General features: G+C 34.7%; 1 protein-coding gene across 9 annotated transcripts in view; it reads left to right on the forward strand.

Moving 5' to 3' along the window:
* The window catches only part of ZNF81 (zinc finger protein 81), a 93,257-nt gene that overhangs the window by 60,610 nt on the left and 12,402 nt on the right, over positions 1 to 20,245 (forward strand). For all 9 annotated transcript variants that reach the window (XM_016133628.2, XM_016133625.2, XM_016133629.2 and 6 more), the window contains one exon: positions 989 to 1,084. In XM_016133628.2, coding sequence (XP_015989114.1) covers positions 989 to 1,084 — 96 coding nt within the window. The remainder of the gene's footprint in view (positions 1 to 988; positions 1,085 to 20,245) is intronic.

Consider the following 20,245-nt stretch of genomic DNA (forward strand, 5'->3'; position numbering starts at 1 on the left):
TGCCCTCTTTATGACTGGAAGTAGAGTCATTAGTGTCTTTAAATCTATTCAGAATAGGGAACAAATCCCAGATACCTCTTAACCAATTGAGAAAATGCATCCTTAAGATTCAATATTTTGTTCCTCTAGAACTACTCTTGGTACCAAAATCTGTATTACGGTTCTCTAGAGAAATGGAAGCAACAGTATATATGCATGTGCATACATCCAGAGTACACACACACACACACACACACACACACACACACACACTAGACACTTTCATATAGTGGGGTGGGAGAGATTTATTTTAAGGAATTGGCATACCTCATTGTGGGGAATGTAAGTCTGAAATTTATAGGACAGGCCAGCAGGCTGGAAATTCAGGTAAGAGTTGATTTTAGTCTTGAGTTTGAAATCTGGAGGGCAGGTCAGCTGACTGCAAACTGAGGCAAGGATTCTGTGTTGTGGCATGGAGGTAGAATTTATTTTTCCATTACCAGCTAGACACAGATATAGACATGCATAAAGGGAATACGGTGAGAAAACACACAGAGACAAGACAGACGTGTAACTGGAGCGATGTATTTACAAGCCAAAGAATACCAAAGATTGCTGGCAAACACCAGAAGCTAGAAGATGCAAGGAAGGATTCCCCACTCCTCCAGAGAGAGCATGACCCGGCTAACACTTTGATTTTGGAATTCTAGCCTCCAGAAATACGAGACAATAAATCTCTGTGGTTTTAAGTCACCTAGTTATTTGGTACATAGTTACAGCTGTCCTAGGAAACTAAGACAGAACCTTAGTGAGGATATTTCTGTTCTCAGATGCTGAGTACTCTGGGGTATCTTAAGTGTGTGATGATGTCATCCTTGGTTGGTCTGAGATTCTTCAGTACCTTTCACCTCTGTGATTATTGTTCTTCTTCCAGTGAAATGTTACTTTCCCAAAGAACAAATGGAAAGCAATTAATGGGACCCAATTCTCTATCATGTCCTCTTAACAGGGTATGAAATTCCCAAACCAGAGGTCATCTTCAAGTTGGAGCAAGGAGAGGAGCCATGGGTGTTGGAGAGAGAAACCCTGCATCAAAGCTGTTCAGGTGAGTGAATGTGACCCAGGCAGAAGGGAGACATGGAAACACTTTTTTTTTCCTAACAGAGGCTGACGCCTTTAAAATGCTATCATTGCTGTTTTTGTTGAGGTTTAAATTTTAGAAGCTGCTTGATCATAAATAACATTGACCTCTGAGGTACGTAACTGTTTCTCTCCCTTTATTTTCCTTTCTGTTACCAACTGTCTTATTTGCTTGAGTTTCCTCCAGGAGAATTGCTGCAAATCCTACACTCTGGATCATTTCCCAGCCTTCTTCGCTGTGGATCTTGCTTTCTTGGATTCTCTCTCCTTCCATCACATTTTTATGCTTTGTCACTTAAAGCCCAATCAGAGGATCTTAGATTCTTATCATATATATTCAGATTTTAATGGATTTGCCTTCTTTGAAAACCAGTTGGTTGCCTTACTCCTTTGTTTCCTAGTACACTTTTACTTATTCTCTTCACTTTCAACTTCTCACTCTAAGATACCAATAAACTGTCACCTACAGCCAACATTACCTCCTCTTTTAGTATGTATAGCCTTCAGATTACTCACTCCTTTCCACCTCCCCTATCTCTGTGTTTCTTTCCCCTCTTCTGACTTTGTGATCACTGTCATGTAGCATTTTTCCTTTTAAAATAAACTTTATGAAGGGATAATTTACATACAATAAAATATATCCATTTCAAGTGTACAGTTTGATGAGTTTTGATAAAGTACACACTAGTATAACCACCATCCCAATCATGACGTATAACATTGCATCACACAAAAATACTCCCTTACATCCCTTGTAGTCAATGTCTACCACCACTTCAGCTCCAGGCCACAATTGACATGTTTTTTGTCACTATAGATTAGATATATTTGTATTTATTAATGTTTTTATCATTGGAATCATACTATCTGTAGTCTTTTCATTCAACATAATGATTTTGTGATTTATCCATGTTATTGAGTATATCACTACATTATTCCTTTTAGATGCTGAATACTGTACCATGATATGAATATATTGCCTTTTTTTTATCTATACACCTACTGATGACAAATGATTATTTGGTTATTATGAATAAAGCTGCAGAGAACATTTTGGTCTTTGTGTGAACATACATTCATATTTCTCTCATTGTAAATTCCTAGGAGTGGAGTTGCTAGGTCATACAAGAAGTGCATGCCTACTTTTGTAAGAAATTGCTAAACTGTCTTCCAAACCGCTTGTGTCATTTCATATTCTCAGCAACAAAATGAGAATTTCCGTTGCTCTATGTCCTCACCAACACTTGCTATCATCAATCTCTTTAATTTTGGCTATTATAGTGTATTTGTGTAATAATATCTCATTATGATTTTTAATTATTTATTTATTTTTACATGCTGAAAGAATATTATTTTACATTTTTAATGTCCAAAAAACAGAATTCCTGGCAAAAAACAGTCAAAAAGAAGTTTCATTATATCACATGATGATGACAAAAGAGTATGATAACGAATATTCACAGTAACATCGGAAACATACTGTCTGTATTCATATTTTACAGAATAGTTTGTTTTCTAGTAGTTTAAAAAGTATTTTTTTTTAGTCCTCTTAATGACATCATCATCTAGTACATTCATATATTCTTATCTGGTTGATATCTATTAAGAAACATGTTCATAAACATATTTCTATTTTTTTTAATTTTTTTTATTATGATGACATTGGTTAATTAAATCCAGTAAGTTTCAAGTGCATAATTGAACAGAAAGGTGTGTATATATATATATATATATATATAGAGAGAGAGAGAGAGAGAGAGAGAGAGAGAGAGAGAGAGAATTGTGTGTTCACCGCCCCTAGATAGATTTCTTTCTGTCACCACATATTTCACCTCTTTTTCCCCATTTACTTACCCCACCTCTGGTAACCATTACTCTGTTGTCCATGTCCATGAGTCTCTATTTGTTTGTCCTGTTTGTTTGTTGCTTAAAAGTTTTATATCCCACACATAAGTGATATCATGTGGTTTTCAACTTTTTCAGTCTGCCTTATTCAGCTTGGCATGATTATCTCAAGGTCCATACAATTGTCGCAATAGGCAGTATTTCGTCTCTTCTTATAGCTGAATAATATTCCATTGTGTATATGTACTGCATCTTCTTTATCCAATCATCTATTCGAGGACAGTTTTGTTTCTTCCATGTCCTGGCCACCATAAATAATGCTGCCATGAATAACAATGTGCAAATGTCTTTTCAGATATATGTTTTCATCTTTGGGGTAAATACCAAGTAGGGGAAATGCTGGATCATGTGGTAGATCAATTCTTAGCTTTCTGAGGGACCTCCATACTAGTTTCCACAGTGACTGTACAAATTTTCAGTTCCACCAGCAGTGTATGAGGGTTCCTTTTTCTCTGCATCCTCTCCAACACTTGTTATTATTTCTTCTGTTGGTAAAAGCTATTCTAACAGGTTGTGGGATGGTATCTCATTGTGGTTTTGATTTGTACTTCCCTAATAGCTAGTGAAGTTGAGCATCCTTTCAAAAGTTTGTTAGCCATTTGTATGTCTTCTTAGGAAAAGTGTCTGTTCAGGTCCTCTACCCATTTTTTTATTGGATTGGTTTTTTTTATTGTTATTATTCAGCTATAAGAGTTCTTTGTATATTTTGGATATTAGGCTCTTATTGGAAGAGTTGCTTAAGAATATATATTTCCATTCGAATGGTTGTCTCTTTACCTTATCGACAGTTCCTTTTGCTGTGCAGAAGCTTTTTAGTTCGATGTAGTCCCATTCATTTATTTTTGCTTTTACTCCCCTTGCCTTTGAGGTCAAATTCATAAAATCCTCTTTAATTCCAAGGTCCTTGAGTTTAGTTCTTATGTTTTCTTCTATGCATTTTATTGTTTCAGGTCTTATATTCAGGTCCTTAATCCATTTTAAGTTAATTTCAGTGTATGATGATAGACAACAGTCTAGTTTCATTCTTTTGCATTTGCCTTTCCAGTTTTCCCAGCACTGTTTATTGAAGAGGCTTTCCTTTCTCCACTGTATGTTTTTGGCCTTCTTGTTGAAAATTATTTTTCTATATAAACATGGATTTACTTCTGGACTCTCGATTCTGTTTCACTGGTCTGTGTGTCTGTTTTGCTGCCAATACTATGCCATTTTGATTACTGTTGCTTTGCAGTATAATTTGAAGTTGGGCAGAGTGATGCCTCCAGCCTTGTTCTTTTTTCTCAAAATGACTCTGGAAATTCAAGGCTTTTTGTTTCCCTGCAAATCTAATGATTTTTGTTCTATTTCTTTAAGAAGTGCTGATGGAATTTGACATTAAATCTGTATAATGCTTTAGGTAATAAGATCATTTTAACTATGTTGATTCTTCCAATCCAAGAACGCAGAATATCTTTCCATTTCTTTGTATCTTCTTCAATTTATTTTAATAAGATCTTGTAGTTTTCATTATATAGGGCCTTCACATGTTTTGTTAAATTTATTCCTAGGTATTTTATTGTTTTTGTTGCAATTGCAAAAGGAATTATCATTCCTACTTCTTTTTCTGATGCTTCATTATTAGAGTATAGGAACGCTATGGATTTTTGAACATTGATTTTGTACCCAGAGACTTTACTGTATTTGCTTATTGTTTCTAGTAGTGTTTTTGTGGAGTCTTTAGGGTTTTCTGTATAGAGAATCATGTCATTCACAAATAGTGACAGTTCAACTTCTTCATTTTCTATTTGGATGCCTTTTCTCTTGTCTGATTGCCCTGGCTAGGACCTCCATTGTTACACTGAATATCAGTGACGATGGTGGACAGTCCTGCCTTGTTCCTGATCTTAGAGGGAAGGTTTTTAGTTCTTTCGCATCAAATATAATGTTGGCTGAGGGTTTGTCATAGATGGCCTTATCTTAAGGTACTTTTCTTCTATACCAATTTTGTTAAGCGTTTTGATCATAAATGAATGCTGTATCCTGTCAATGGCTTTTTCTCCATCAATTGATATGACCAAATAATTCTTATGTTTTTATTTGTTTATGTGGTGTATCACATTAATTAATTTGTATATGTTGAATCATACCTATGCCTCTGGGATGAAGGCTACCTGATCGTGGAGTATAATCTTTTTACTATGTTGCTGTATTTGGTTTACAAGTATCTTATTTAGAATTTTTGCATCTGTGTTCATGAGAGATATTGGTCTGTAGTTTTCTTTTTCGTGTGTGTTATCTTTACCAGGTTTTGGTATCAGGGAAATATTCGCCGCCTAAAGTGAGTTTGGGAATATTGCATCGTCTTCGAGGAAGAGTTTGGGGAGAACAGGTATTAAATCTTCTTTTAATGTTTGGTAGAATTCACTGGTGAAACCATCTGGTCCTGGACTTTTACTTTTTGTTAGGTTTTTGATGATTGTTTCAATTTCCATACTGCTGATTGATCTATTTAGATTTTGCAGTTCTAATTGATGCAGTCTAGGAAGATTGTATTTTTCTAAGTACTGGTGCATTTCTTCTAGGTTATTAAATTTGGTGTTATATACTTCTTCATAGTATTCTTGCATGATCCTTTCTATTTTTGAGATGTCAGTCGTAATTTACCCTCTTTCATCCCTGATTTTATTTGTGTCCTTTCTCTTTTTTCTTTAGTAAGCCTGGAGTTTGTCAATTTTATTAACCTTCTCAAAAGAACCAGCTGTTTGTTGCATTTATTTTTTCTATTTTTTGTTTGTTTGTTTTCAATTTCATTTATTTCTGCTCTAATTTTGATTATGTCTTTCCTTCTGCTGACTTTAGGCTTCATTTATTCTTTCTTTTCCAGATTTTTAAGATAAAGCATTAGGTTGTTTATTTGGGCTCAATCTTGTTTTTTGATGTAGGCCTATAATAATATGAATTTTCCTCTTTTTACTGCTTTTTTGTGTCCCAAACTTTCTGGTATGTTGTACTATTATTATCATTTGTTTCTATGTATCTCTTGATCTCTCTTTTTATTTCTTCTCTGACCCAGTTAGTCTTCAATAGTAGTATGTTGTTTAATATCCATGTTTTTGTGGTTCTTCCCGTTTTCCTTTTACAATCTCCAGCTTCAGAACATTATGATCAGAGAATATGTTTGGTATGATTTCAACCCTCTTATATTTGTTGAGGCTATCTGTATCCCAGTACATGGTCAGTCCTTGAGAATGTTCCATGTGCACTAGAGAAGAATGTGTAAGCAGCTATTTGGAGATGGAAGGCTCCGTAAATGTCAATTATGTCCAGTTGGTCTAATGTGTCATTTAAAGATGTTATTTCCTTATTGATTTTCTGTTTAGATGATCTATCCATATCCAACAGTGGGATATTTAGGTCCCCTGCTACGATAGTGTTTTGGTCTGTTTCTCCTTTTAGTTCTGCTAGTAATTGCTTTACATATTTCGGGGCTCACCGATTGGGAGCATAGATATTAATAAGTGTTATGCCTTGTTGGTGCTTGATTCACTTTATCATTATGAAGTGTCCCTCAGTAGCATTGTTTACCTTTTTTATTTTGAAGTCTATTTTGTCTGATATTAGTACCGCTACTCCCACTTTTCTCTGAATGCCATTTGCTTGAATTATCATTTACCACCCTTTCATTTTGAGGCTATATTTGCCTTTGTAACTGAGATGTGTCTCCTAGAGGCAGCATAGTGTTGGGTTTTGTTTCTTGATCCAATCTGCAACTCTGCTCCTTTTTACCGTTAAGTTCAGTCCATTTACACTTAGAGTGATTATTGAAATATGAGGTCTTCTTATAGCCATTTTATCTTTTGCTTTCTGGTAGCTCAGTGTTTCCATTGCTTCCTTGTCCTTGTGTTTCTGTTTTCTTTATTTTGGTTGACTTTTGTGGGTTTTCCCTCTGTTCCATCTTGTTTTATGTTACATACTTCAGTTTTGAGTCTTTGGTGTGTGGTTACCATTATGAATATGTAAGGGAGAGTTATATATATATGTATATACATACATCATCTATTTTCTTCTGCGCATATCTTATCTCCATTCCCTTTTGCGAATGTGGATCTTTGAATCATCCCCTTTTCAGTCATTATTGTCTCATTTTGTCCCTATGTATGCTGAATGTTCATGACTATCTTGCTATATAGCAAATTTCTTCTTATTGTTTAAGTGTATAATGGCCTTTTTTTGTAAGGGTAGCAGTCTTCTGCTTCTATGTGCCTGATATTTACCTTACTCCTAATTATCTTTATTTTTTGTCATTTTGTTTTAGGTGAGCTGACCCCTTTCAGTTTTCCTGTAATACAGGCGTTGTAGTAGAGAAGTCCCTCGATTTTTGTACGTCTAGAAAGGTCTTTATTTCTCCTTCATATCTAAAGGAGAGCTTAGCTGGATACATTATTCTTGGCTGGTAGTTCCTTTCATTTAATAGTTTGAATATTTGATTCTACTTCTTTCTGGCTTGTAAGGTTTGTGCTGAGAAGTTCAACGATAATCTAATTGATTTTACTTTATCGGTTACTCTCTTCTTTTCCCTGGCTGCCCTGAGAATTCTTTCTTTGTCATTGATTTTTTTTAATAATTTTAATACAGTGTGTCTTTGAGAAGACCTTTTAGGGTTGAGATAGTTGGGTGTTCTATTGCCTTTTGAATTCCAAGCTTCCACTCATTCTTCGGACATGGGAAATTCTCAACAACTATTAGTCTGAAAATGCTTTCCAATTCCTGCTCCTTTTTCTCTCATTCAAGAATGCCCATTATTCTTATGTTTCCTCTCCTAACGGTATCAGGTAGTTCTTCTATTTCTGTTTCATTATTTTTCATTCTTTGATTTCTCTCTTCTTCCTTCTGATTTATTTCTAGATTAATGTCATCGATATCAGTGATCTTTTCCTCCATTTGATTGACTCTCTTTCCCAAGATTGCTATTTCATTTTTCAACTCTTGCAGAACTTCATCTCCTGAATTTCTGTTCTTTTCTTTTTGAGGGTGTCCATCTCCTTGCTAAAGAACTCATTGTGCTCATCTAGTTTTTTTTCAGTTCCTGAAATGGTTGATATAAATCATTTAGGATCTCGCTGAGTCTTTTCAGATGTGCCATCGTGAATTCTCTGTCATTTAAGTCACATATTTCTATGTCTATAAGCTTATTTTCTGCAGATTTTTCTCTTTCTTTCTGCGATGCCATGTCACCTTGGTTGTTCATGGTGTTTAATGGACTATTTCTCAGCCTGGGCATTAATGGAAGTGTATTATGCTTTTTTTCCTGAAAGGAGATTTATTAAATAAAGATCTCTCTTTAATCTGTTGAGTAAAAGGCATTTTTCTTTTGATTTCCAGTACGTGGTGTCTAAGCCTCTTGGATCCCTGCTTTACGTAAAGCCTTAATAATGCCTTTTTTTCCTTGTATGTGTTTAATTACGCTCGCTACCCTCAGTCTTATTCCCTGTCAGTGTTAGTGACAGTTTTGGTAGGGTTTGCTCAGATTCATCTGGGTCTCCACTATGTTTGTTCTCAGAGCTCAGAGGATATGGGGAGAGGGGCCCTCAGGTTGGGGCTATGGGGGCTGCAGCTCAGCTTCGGTTTTGTAACCATGGCTGGTAAAAATCCATTGTTATTTCTCTGCTGTCCCCACTTCTCTGCTACCCCCATTTCTCTGCTTCCTGTCTTGATGACTGGGCCTTTTGGCTGGCCCCATGGAGCTCACAGTTCTATGAGGCAGGGCTGATCAGGGAACTTGTGGCACTTTCTCTCCTCCCCACTCCTCCTACAGCGAGCTCCAGCTGCGAGAGCCAGCTAGCTCCTTTGTTTCTCCCAGTTCACTGCCTGACACCCAGTGTTCTGACCTGTGAGTAGCTCTTATACACAGATCCCATGTTCAGACATGCTGGTGTGCAGTTCGGGTGTTTTTTCGTTGTGTTTTAGATGTTCTGCTTATTGTTGTTTCAAGGGGAGAAATCTTGGGATGTCTCTCATTCCCTCATATTTCCGAGGTCACTCTCTTATTTTGTGTTTTGTTTGTTGTTCCTTTACTAGTTATTTTAAGTGTAAATTATTTATTTGAGATTTTTCTGGTTTCTGAGGTAGGCCTGTATTCTATGAATTACCCACCTAGAACTGCTTTCACTGTGTCCCATAGATTTTGAGTCGTTTTTTTTCATTTGTCTCTAGGCATTTTTTTAAATTTATTTTTTATTTTTTTTATTTTTTAAATTTTAATTAGTTTCAGGTATACAGGGCATTGGTTAGACACCTATATAGTTACTTAAATGATCCCCCCAATTGCTCCCTCCCTCCCCTGACCCTCCACCTAGCCAATGTTTTAATGCTAATCGCATTCCCTATGCTGTGCTCTCCATCCCTGTGACCATCCATCAGCTACTAATTTGTACTTGTTTAACCCTTTACCCCATTCTCCCAGTCCCCTCAACCCCTCTCCCCTCTGTCCATCACCAAATCATCCACTATATTTGAGTCTGTTTTTGACTAGTTTGTTCTTTTTATTCCTTAAATTCTGCATATAAGTGAAATCATATAGTGTTTATTTTTCTCTGTCTGACTTAAATACCTGCTAGGTTCATCAAAGAAATATTTTTTTCTATCTCCTTCCTTTTCATATGTAGGGGTCTTGTTTTCTTATCCTTTCAGCCACTCTATCTTTTGGATGGAACACTTAATTCTTTTCCATTTAAGGTATTTATTGATAGGAATGTAGTCGTTACCATCCTTTATTCCTGTTTTTGATACATGTTTTTTCTTCTTAAAGAAGTCCTCCCAACATTTCCTGTATTACCGGCTTAGTGGTGATAAATTACTTTAGCTTATTTTTGTCTGGGAAGCTCTTTGTCTGTCCTTCAACTCTAAATGATAATTTTGCTGGATAAATTTTTCTTGGTTGTATATCCTGTGTCTTCATCCTGTTGAATATTTTTTGCCAAGCCCTCTGTCCTGCATAGCTTCTTTTGAGGAATCAGCTGCCAGTCTTACGGGTGTTCCTTTATAAGTAATTATTTTTCTCTTGCTGCTTTTAATATTCTTTGTATTTAACCTTTGGCATTTTAATTATGATATGTCTTGGTGTGGGCCTCTTTGGATCCTGATTTTTGGAATTCTCTGAGCTTCCTGGGGTTTTATGTTCATTTTCTTCACCAGATTAGGGGAAGTTTTCCATCATTATTTCTTCAAACAGCTAGTCAACATTTTGATTTTCTTCTGTCACACCAATCAAACGAATATTTGGAGCCTTAGTAGTGTCACATATCCTCTTTAAATTATTTTAATAGTCTTGGCATCTTTTTCCTTGCCATTCTGATTGAGTGTCTTTATTGGCTTTCCTTTCCTCTAGATAGGGCATTTGTTCCTCTTCTTTATTCTCTTTGTTTATTCCTTCGTTTACTCCATTTAATAGACTTCTCATCTCAGATAATGTGTTCTCCTTTTCAGATTGGTTCCCTTTTATAATTTCCATTTTCATTTTTATCTCCTTTTTGAACTTCTCTACACTTCCCAAAAATTCATTGAGCATCTTTATAATCAATGTTTTGAACTCTGCATCTGTTAGATTACTTTAGTACATTATATCTGGATCTCTGTTCTCTTCTCTCATATGGTTTCTGCTTCTTTGTCTTCCCATTTTGGCTGCCTTTCCATGTGTATTTCTATGTATGAAGCAAAGCTCCACATATCCTGGTCTTATTAGTGTGGATTTCTGAAGTAGATTTCCAGTGGCACAGACTTGAGAGGAGTTCAGCTGCAGGTCAAATTTAGCCCAAGCCTCTACCCTTCTGGAGCCTCCTGTTAAGATTCAGCAAGCAATCCACAAGTGCTGTACTTATAGTTGCCTCAAAAGGCCACACCGGAAACTGAGGCCATCTACTTTCATCAATGTGAATCTCAGCAAGGAGTACCTAACTTGCTGAGGATACACCTGGATGTGGCTTGGGTGGGGCTATGAGTTGGGGGAGGTGGAGTTTTAGGGAATCCTCTGGGCAGAGTGACCTCTGTTATCCAGTTTGATGATGTCAAGCTATGGCAATGCTATAGGGGAGGACTCAACAGAGGAACAGTGGTTACCACCAGCATTTCTGTACCAAGCGAGTCTCGCCTAGGCCCTCTCTCCAACAATGTCTCCCTGTAAGTCCCTGGTGTCCCTGCGTGCAGCTGAGTTGTCACTGGTGCTCAGAGCAAACAGGTCCGTCACTGTGGAAATCTGGTCGCCCTTTAGGAGGTGTCTGCCACTGTCTCAGCCTCTGTCTCACTCAGCTACTCAAGACCAGGCAGCCCCGTGTCCTTGCCCTGTCCTACCTTCTGCTGTTGCAGGGTGCTTTCCTGGATTCCTCCCTAGTTGTATGACTTGTTCATTAAGATTCCAGGTGATTTTTCCTTGCTGCTGCTCCTTGTTTCCATCACAACTTTGATTTGGTCACCAGAAGGATGAACAGCCTCTATCACCTACGCCATTTTTTTCTCCCTCTAGACATCTTTTGATTTCTTCATTGATCTCGTTAACCCATTCGTTGTTTAGTAGCATGGTATTCAGCCTTCGTGTGTTTGTATTTATCAGTTTTTATCCTTTAGCTGCTTTCTATTTCCATAGTGTTGTGATCAGAGAAGATGGTGCATATGATTTCATTCTTAAATTTATGAGATTTGTTTTATGGCCTAACATGTGGTCTCTCCTGGATAATGTTCCATGTACACTTGAGAAGAATATATATTCTGCTGCTTTGGAGTGAAACTCTCTGAAAATATCAATTAAATCTATCTGGCCTAGTATGTCATTTAAGGCTGTTTTTTCCTTGTTGATTTTCTGTCTGGGAGATCTGTCCATTTGTGTCAATGGAGTGTTAAAGTCCCCTACTATGAGTGTATTATTGTTGATCTCTCTCTTTATGTTGGTCAGTAGTTGCTTTATAAATGTAGGGGTTCCTGTATTGGGTGTGTATATGTTTACTAGGAGTATGTTCTCTTGTTGTATTGATCCCTTTATCATTATGTAATGCCCTTCTTTGTCTCTTATTATAGTCTCTATTTTAAAGTCTATTTTATCTGATGTAAGTATTGCTACCCAAGCTTTTTTTCATTTCCATTGGCATGAAATGTCTTTTTCCATCCCTTTTAGTCTGTGTGTGTGTCATTTGATCTGATGCGGGTCTCTTGTAGACAGCATATGTGTGGATCTTGTTTTCTTAATCGTTCAGCTACACAATGTCTTTTGATTGGAGGATTTAATCCATTTGCAGTTGAAGTAATTATTGCTAAGTACGTAGTTATTACCATGTTAGTATTCATATTTATGGGTTTTCCCCACTTTTTCTTTTTACAGAAGTCCCCTTAACATTTCTTGTAATACTGGCTTCTTGGTGATGAATTCCTTTAGCTTTTTTTTTTCTGAGAAACTTTTTATCTCACCTTCCATTTTAATTGATAGCTTTGCTGGGTAGAGTAGTCTTGGTTGTATGTTCTTGTTTTTCATCACTTTGAATATGTCTTGCCAGTCCATTTAGGCCTGCAAATTTTCTGTTGAAACATCAGCTGACATTCTTATGGGATAACTAGCTGCTTTTCTCTTGCTGCTTTTAAGATTGTCTCTTTGTCCTTAATCTTTGGCATTTTAATGACAATATGTCTTGATGTGGGTCCTTTTCGATTCCTCTTGTTTGGGACTCTGTGCTTCTTGGATTTATATGTCTAATTCCTTTGCCTGATTAGGGGCGTTTTCGTCATTATTTATTCAAATTGGTTCTCAATCCCTCATTCAATCCCTATACTGCTTATGTTGGTACTCTCGATGTTGTGCCAGAAGTCTTTTATTCTTTTCTCTTTTTTTATTCTTTTTTTTGGTTATTCCAATTGAGTGCTTTCTGTTACTTTATGTTGTAACTTGCTGATTTGATCTTCTGCTTCATCTAATCTACTGTTGATTCCTTCTAGTGTATTATTCCTTTTAGTTATTGTATTCTTCATTTCTGACTGGTTCTTTTTTATGGTTTCTGTGTCCTTTTTTACATTATTATCTCTCTGTTGACGTTCTCACTTAGATCATCTTTCTCCCCCTAAGTTTATTGAGCATTTTTATAATCATTGTTTTATATCTTCTCTCTAGTTGGTTGCTTGCCTCTATTTCATTTAGGTTTTTTTCTGGAGTTTCTCCTGTTACTGAGATGGGAAAGTTTTAAAAACAAACTCATTTCTTTAATAGACATAGAGTTCTTCAGATTTTCTGTTTCATCTTTTTCAGACATAATAAGTTATATTTTTCAAAGAATTTGTCCATTTCCTTTATGTGCTCTAATTCTTTTGTTGTCTAAGAATACACTCTGTATGATTTCAGCAAATCATCTGTCTAGGGGAATGTTCTATGTGTGTCTGAAAGGAACATATATTTGATTCCTGATGCATGTTGTGTCATTTAATATGTAAATGCAGTTTTTGCATGTTGTCTATTTTACTGGATTGTATTCTACTTGTTCAATCAATATTTGTTATCTTGGAGGGTAAAAGCTGACAAGAAGATCTTAAAGTTAATAGATATGTAAAGGACCTAGAATAGCCAACACAGTCTTAAGAAAAGTATGAAAGATTTACACTACATAATGTTAATATTTACTATAAAGCTACATTAATCCAGACAGTGTGGTATTGATGTAAGAACAAACATATATAAATGGAACAGGAGAGAGAGTCCAAAAATGGACCCATAAATATGTGGACAGATGAGTTTTCTAAAGGTGCATATGCAATTTACAGGGGGAAAGGAAAGTCTTTTGAACAAATTGTGCTGGAAAAAATGGATATCATTATTGGAGGAAACAAAAACCTTAACCCATACCTCCTATCATATATAAAAACTAACTTCAGTTCTAGTATGATTGAATTGCTTCTGTTTTACCAACCCATCTATCAGATAAAAACTGTTAACTCTGAAAAATAGACTTTAAAAACTGTTGAAGACACTGGAGAGTAACCAAAAGAACATTTTTCTGGATCATCATATGTTGAGTAGTTTTGGATTGTATCCTGAACATTTATCAATGTTATGTTATAGTAACACTGTATACTGTTATATTGTTACGTGTTTTTGTCATAGTAGGCAATTAACTAGGTTAGACTGAAACTGGAGATGCTGTCTCACCTAAAGCAGATAGCAACTCAGATCTCTGTTTGGAATTCCTCTTACTTCTGATTCTTCTCCAAAGTCTGCCTGCTTTTATTCACTCTACCAGTACATGTTTTGTTTTTTTTTAAAGATTATACTTATTGTCTTTAGAAAGATGTTTTCAAGAACTTACTTTTCCATATTAAAAGTGGAACTGTTACAATCGATTCTGACATTGACCCTGTATTCTGAGACCTTGCTAAATTCATTTATTAGTTTTAATGAGTCTTTCTAAAATTCTTTTAAAATCTCTACATCCACTATCACATCTTTTTATCATTTCCTTTTCAGACTGCATGCCCTTTATCTTTATTTTATCTTATTTTCATTCTGAGGGTAAAAGTTTTCAACCTTTCAGCATTAAGTGATTTTCCTTAGGTGCCCTTTATTAACTTGTGCCAATTTCTGTCTATTCCTAGTTTGGTGGGAGTCTTTAATGGATGTTGTATTTTCCAAATGCTTTTTCTGCATTTATTGAGATGAGCGTTTTATTCTGTTAATGTGATGAATTTCACTGATTTTCGAATGTTAAGTTGACTTTGCATTCCTGGGATAAACCTTACTTGATTGTGATGTTTTATTTTTTAAGTATTTCTTGATTTGGTTTGATATTTGGCTTTTTTTTATCTTTATGAGCGATATCATTCTTTAGTTTTTGGTATATTTTTGCTTAGAACATCTTTGATTTTACTACCGTGTTAATGTTAGCCTTGTAAAATGAGTTGGGAAATTTCATGCCTGTTCTCTTTCCTGAAAGAATTTGTGTAAAATTGGTATATTTGCCGGATTTTTTTCAATGTTCACTTCTCTGTTTTGTGATTTTTGTGTAAGATTGCTTTAAATTTTATAATTTTTTCCTTAAATATGTGATAAAATTCACCAGTTAACTCATCTGGGCCTGAAGTTTTCTTTGTGGGACTATCTTTAATTTCGAATTCAGTTTCTTTAATAGATATAGGGGTATTCCAATTTTCTATTTCTTGTTTTGATAATTTGTTCTTTCAAGGATTTTGTGCCTTTTTATCTAATTTGTTGGCATATAGTTGTTTCATAATATTTTTGTATTATCATTTCAAGGTCTGTTGTCTCTTGAGCAACATTCCCTCTTTCTCTGAAACTGATAAAATTTTAGTTCAACAGGACTCTATAAAAATACAAATTTGTATGCACTAATAGCATATCCTGAAAATATATAAAGTAAGCATTGACAGTAATGAAAGGAGAGATAGTCAAAATGCACATAGTTGGATATTTTAACATACCCATGTAATTGATTTTTGTCTGTTTATAAACAGGAGAATCTGTAATGATATAGAAAACTTGAACATGATAAACCAGTATGACCTAATTGACATGCGTAGGTCATTACATTTTGCAACCATAGAATATACATTCTTCTCAAGTATATATGGCACACTAACCAAAAGAGATCCTATTTTGGGGACATAAACATAATTGCAACCAATTTCAAAGGATTTACATCCTACACTATAGTTCTGTAACTACTGTTGAAATAAATTAAAACTCCGAACAGAAATATAACTAGAAAATGTTTGGAAAGTAAGGAACACACATCCAAATAGCCCATAAGTCAAAGAAGAAACCACAGTGTGATTAGTAAATATTTTGAACAGAATGATAATGAAAATATAGACACATCAGAAAAGACAAAGCTAAAGAAGTATTCAGATGGAAATTTATTGCTTTATTTATATAGATATAAATATATATCAGAAAATGAGAAAGGTTAAAAATTAATAATTTAACTTGCAACTCTGGACATAAAATAAGGAAAACTAACAAAGCCAAAAGTTGATTCTTTGAAAAGATTAATACAATTGATAAATCTCTAACAAGACTGATTGAGAAAAAAAAGAAAACACAAATTCTTAATGCTATGAATGAGAAAAGGAACATCACTACAAATCTTGCAGAGGTTAAGAGTATTAAGAAAATATTATGACCAACTTTATGTCAACAAATTTGATAACTGAGGTGAAATGGGCACAGTTCTAGAAAAACAAATTACAAGAAATGTCACAAAAAGAGAAAAATCTTAGTCTTTTTATCTATTAAGTAAATTTAATATTAAATTTTAAACTTGCAAACAAAGCTCTCAGCCCACATGGCTTCATTGCTGATTTCTTCATGTTATTTAAAGAAGAAATAATACAAATATTATTCAGGTTCTTTTGGAGAGGCGAAAAGAGAATGCTTCTCTTCTCATTTGATAGTAAATTGAACTATATTAGAACGAAGAATTGCTCTTCTTCAAAAGATATCAAGAAAGTGGATAGGCAAGCCATAGACTAGGAGGAGATATTTGTAATGTGTAGTTTTGACAAATGGCTTATATTTAGAATATATAAAGAATACTTACAAATAAAAAAAAGGTAGACAACCCAGTAGAAAAATAAATGGGTAAAAGACATGAACAAATATTTTTTTTTAAAAAAGAGATATCCAAATGGCCATTATGTATATGAAAAGGTGCTGAACATCATTACTCTTCAGAGAAATGTAGATTAAAGCCACAATAAGACTACCCTACATACATCACACAAAGAAGAATGGTTAAAATTAAAAAGACTGATAATATCACATGTCGATGAGTATTTGGAGCAACTAGAATTCACATACATTTATGGTAGGAAATAAATTCTTTCAACCACTTTGAGAAACAAGCAGTACCTACTAATGCTAAATGTACAGCTATCCTGTGTCCCAGCAGTACTACACACAGACATGTAAGAGACATGAGCGTATATTTCCACTAATGGAAATGTACAGGAATATTCATATGAACATTATTAGCATAATTGCCCAAAACATGAACTATCCCAAATGTCCATCAATGGGAAAATGGATGAATATTGTGCTATATTCTTACAATGTGATACTGCACAGCAATGAAAACGAGCTACTGATACACACAAGAACCTGTACAAATCTCAAATAATTTGTTGAACAAATAGGCCAGGCATATTATGTAAAGTTCAAGAAAAAGCAAAATTGATCTGTGGTGATAAATGACTGGTGTTCTATGGTCATAATGGTGGTTATCTCTGGGAGTCAGTTATTGATGGGGAAAGGCCACAAAGGAACTTTCTGGGGTAATTATAGTGTTTTATATTTTCATCTAGATGGTGGTTATATGGGTGTATACATATGAAAAAAAAATTCACGGAGCTCTACAGTTAAGATCTGCACTTTACGATATGGAAATTGTACCTCAATAAAAAAAAAACAAAGGATTTCTTATACACATCATCTTATGAGCCTGTGAAATTATTCCTTGGATATTTATATAGGAATGGCATTGCTTGATAATTGGGATGTACATATAGTACACAAATATGCCCATTTCACAACATCTATGCTAACACTTGGCATTATCCAGATTTCTTATTTTGTGGCCAATCTAATGGATATAAATGGTATTGTGTTGTTTTTATTCTTTCCGTTTCTAATATGTGCTATCCATTTAGGTTTCTTTTTCTGTGAATTGCTCATTCCTATTATTTTATCTTTTCTAACTGTACAATTTTTTCCTAGTCTCGATTTACATATAATTTTCTCTTTTCCTTTTCTTTGGAGGCTTTTCCCCCACTGAGATGCCCCTGGCTATGGATGTTGTTTACTGTCTTCTGGATATATTTGTTTCTATAGTAATTAATTCAAAAGGGTCTTACATTCTGAACACTTAAGCTTTTTATTCATATCCTGATGATTTCCATATTGATGCCATTGCTGTATAATAACAGGCCCTAGTAATACATTTACCTGCATTCCAGACAGTTCCCATAGATTATTCTACTTTATTCATCTTTAGTTAGTATGTGAGGAATTGGCATCATCATTGCCAAAATCAGGAATCCTCATATTCCAAAGTTTGTCAGATTCTGCTGTATTTCTTGTCTCTTTCCTCTTAGTTATCATCTCTTACTCATTACTCTGCAATTCCTGTCCCCCGTCCCCTGCTTTTTAAAAGAATACTATTTAGATATTTTTTCAAATGAATTCCTAGCAGCTTTTTTTTCTGGACAGATGACTTTTCATTGATGTACTGTTCATTGAACTGTGGGCTCAGGAAGGGCATAGAGCTTTCTATTGCAAGAGAAGATTTCTTAGAATGAATATTGATAACTGGTGATCTAAATATTGTCCAATATAGCAGGGGTGTAGAAGTTAAGTTTTATTTATCTTATACATTATGTGTGTGTGTGTTAAATAAAGAGTAAAGTGGAACGACTTCTAAAACCATGCCTAGTAATCCAGTGCTTAATATTGCCAGAATAAATTAAAGCCTGATGTGTGAGAATAAAAATGCAACTTAAGAATAAGAAGATTATGGGGTTCTTGAGATTATCATGCTAAATGAAATAAGTCAGACAGAAAAAGTTGAGAACCATATGATTTCACTTTTATGTGGAATATAAAACTGAAAGCAACAAACAAACTAGATAAAAACTCATAGACACTGACAACAGTTTAGTGGTTACCAGAAGGAAAGGGGGGAGGCAGAGAGGTAGATCAGGTTAAAGGAGGTCAAACATATGGTGACAGAAGGAGATTTGACTTTGGGTGGTGAACACACAATGCAATATACGTATGATGATGCATTATTGAAATGTGCACTTGCAACCTATATAATTTTATTAGCCAGTGTCACCCCAATAAATTTAATTTAAAAATTGTTTTAAAAGAATTTTAAAAAAGATGAACACCAAATAAAACAAACAATCCAATTTTAAAATGGGCAGAGGACCTGAGTAGACATTTCTCCAAAGAAGACATACAGATGGTCTATAGACAAATGAAAAGATACTCAACATCACTAATCATCAGGGAAATGCAAATTAAAACCACATGAGATATTACCTCACACCTGTTAAAGTCATCAGTAAATCAACAAATAAGTGTTGGCGAGGATGTGGAATAAAGGGAACCTTCATACACTATTGGTGAGATTGTAAATTAGTGTAACCGCTATGGAAAACAGTATGGAAATTCCTCAGAAAATTAAAAATAGAGTTTCCATGTCATCCAGCAGTTCTACTGCTGGGTATTTATCCAAAGAAAACAAAAACTAATTCAAACAGCTATATGCACCCCTGTGTTGATTACAGCATTACTAGAAATAGCCAAAATGTGAAAGCAACCTAGATGTCAATCAACAGATGAATGGATAAAGATGTAGTTAAAGATATATATATGATGGAATGTTATTCAGTAATAAAAAAATGAAATCATGTCATTTGCAACAACATGGGTGGACCTAAAGAGTATCATGCTTAGTGAAATGTCAGACAGGAAAAAACAAATACCATATAATTTCACTTATACATAGAATCTAAAAAAAAAGAATAAATAAAACAGAATCAGATACATAGATATAGAGAACAAGCTGATAATTGCCAAATGGGAAGGAATGGGGGATAGGAATTTTTTAAAATGGTGGAGAGACAAGAAAAAATTTATCATAAAAAATATTGGGCAAATTTAAAGTGTTAAAAATCAGTACTAAAACAATGTAATATTTCCCACATGTGAAAAGTCTGTGAATGCGCATCATACTATTCAAAGAGGCTAACCTTCAAATTATTAGTTTGATAATAATGAAAGCAAAACAAAAAGAATAAAAGGATGAGATTTTGGATGGCACATGTGTCTGGAGTATAGTATCAAACTGAATAATGGGGGAAAGCTGGATTTGATGACTCAGCATTTCAGTATATAAAACCTCTTGCTGATGAAATAATGTATATTTTTTTCTACTTTAAAATGATTATGAAGAATCTAATATGTTTCATATACTGTACTGGTAAAGGATTCCCACTCTAGGCAAGAATATTGTATTAATTACATTAAGACTAATGCACAGTAATAAAGAGATTATAAGATACAGTGACTTAAATACTGAAGAATTGTTTCTTTCATGTACAGTTTCTAATACCACAGGCCATTGGAAAACATCATTGCTCATGTTTATTCAAGAATCCAGGGTCTTTCCATACATAACTCCACCATCTCTTGGGGTTTTTG

The sequence above is a fragment of the Rousettus aegyptiacus genome, unplaced genomic scaffold, assembly GCF_014176215.1.
Source record: "Rousettus aegyptiacus isolate mRouAeg1 unplaced genomic scaffold, mRouAeg1.p scaffold_m13_p_9, whole genome shotgun sequence".
Lineage (NCBI taxonomy): Eukaryota > Metazoa > Chordata > Mammalia > Chiroptera > Pteropodidae > Rousettus > Rousettus aegyptiacus.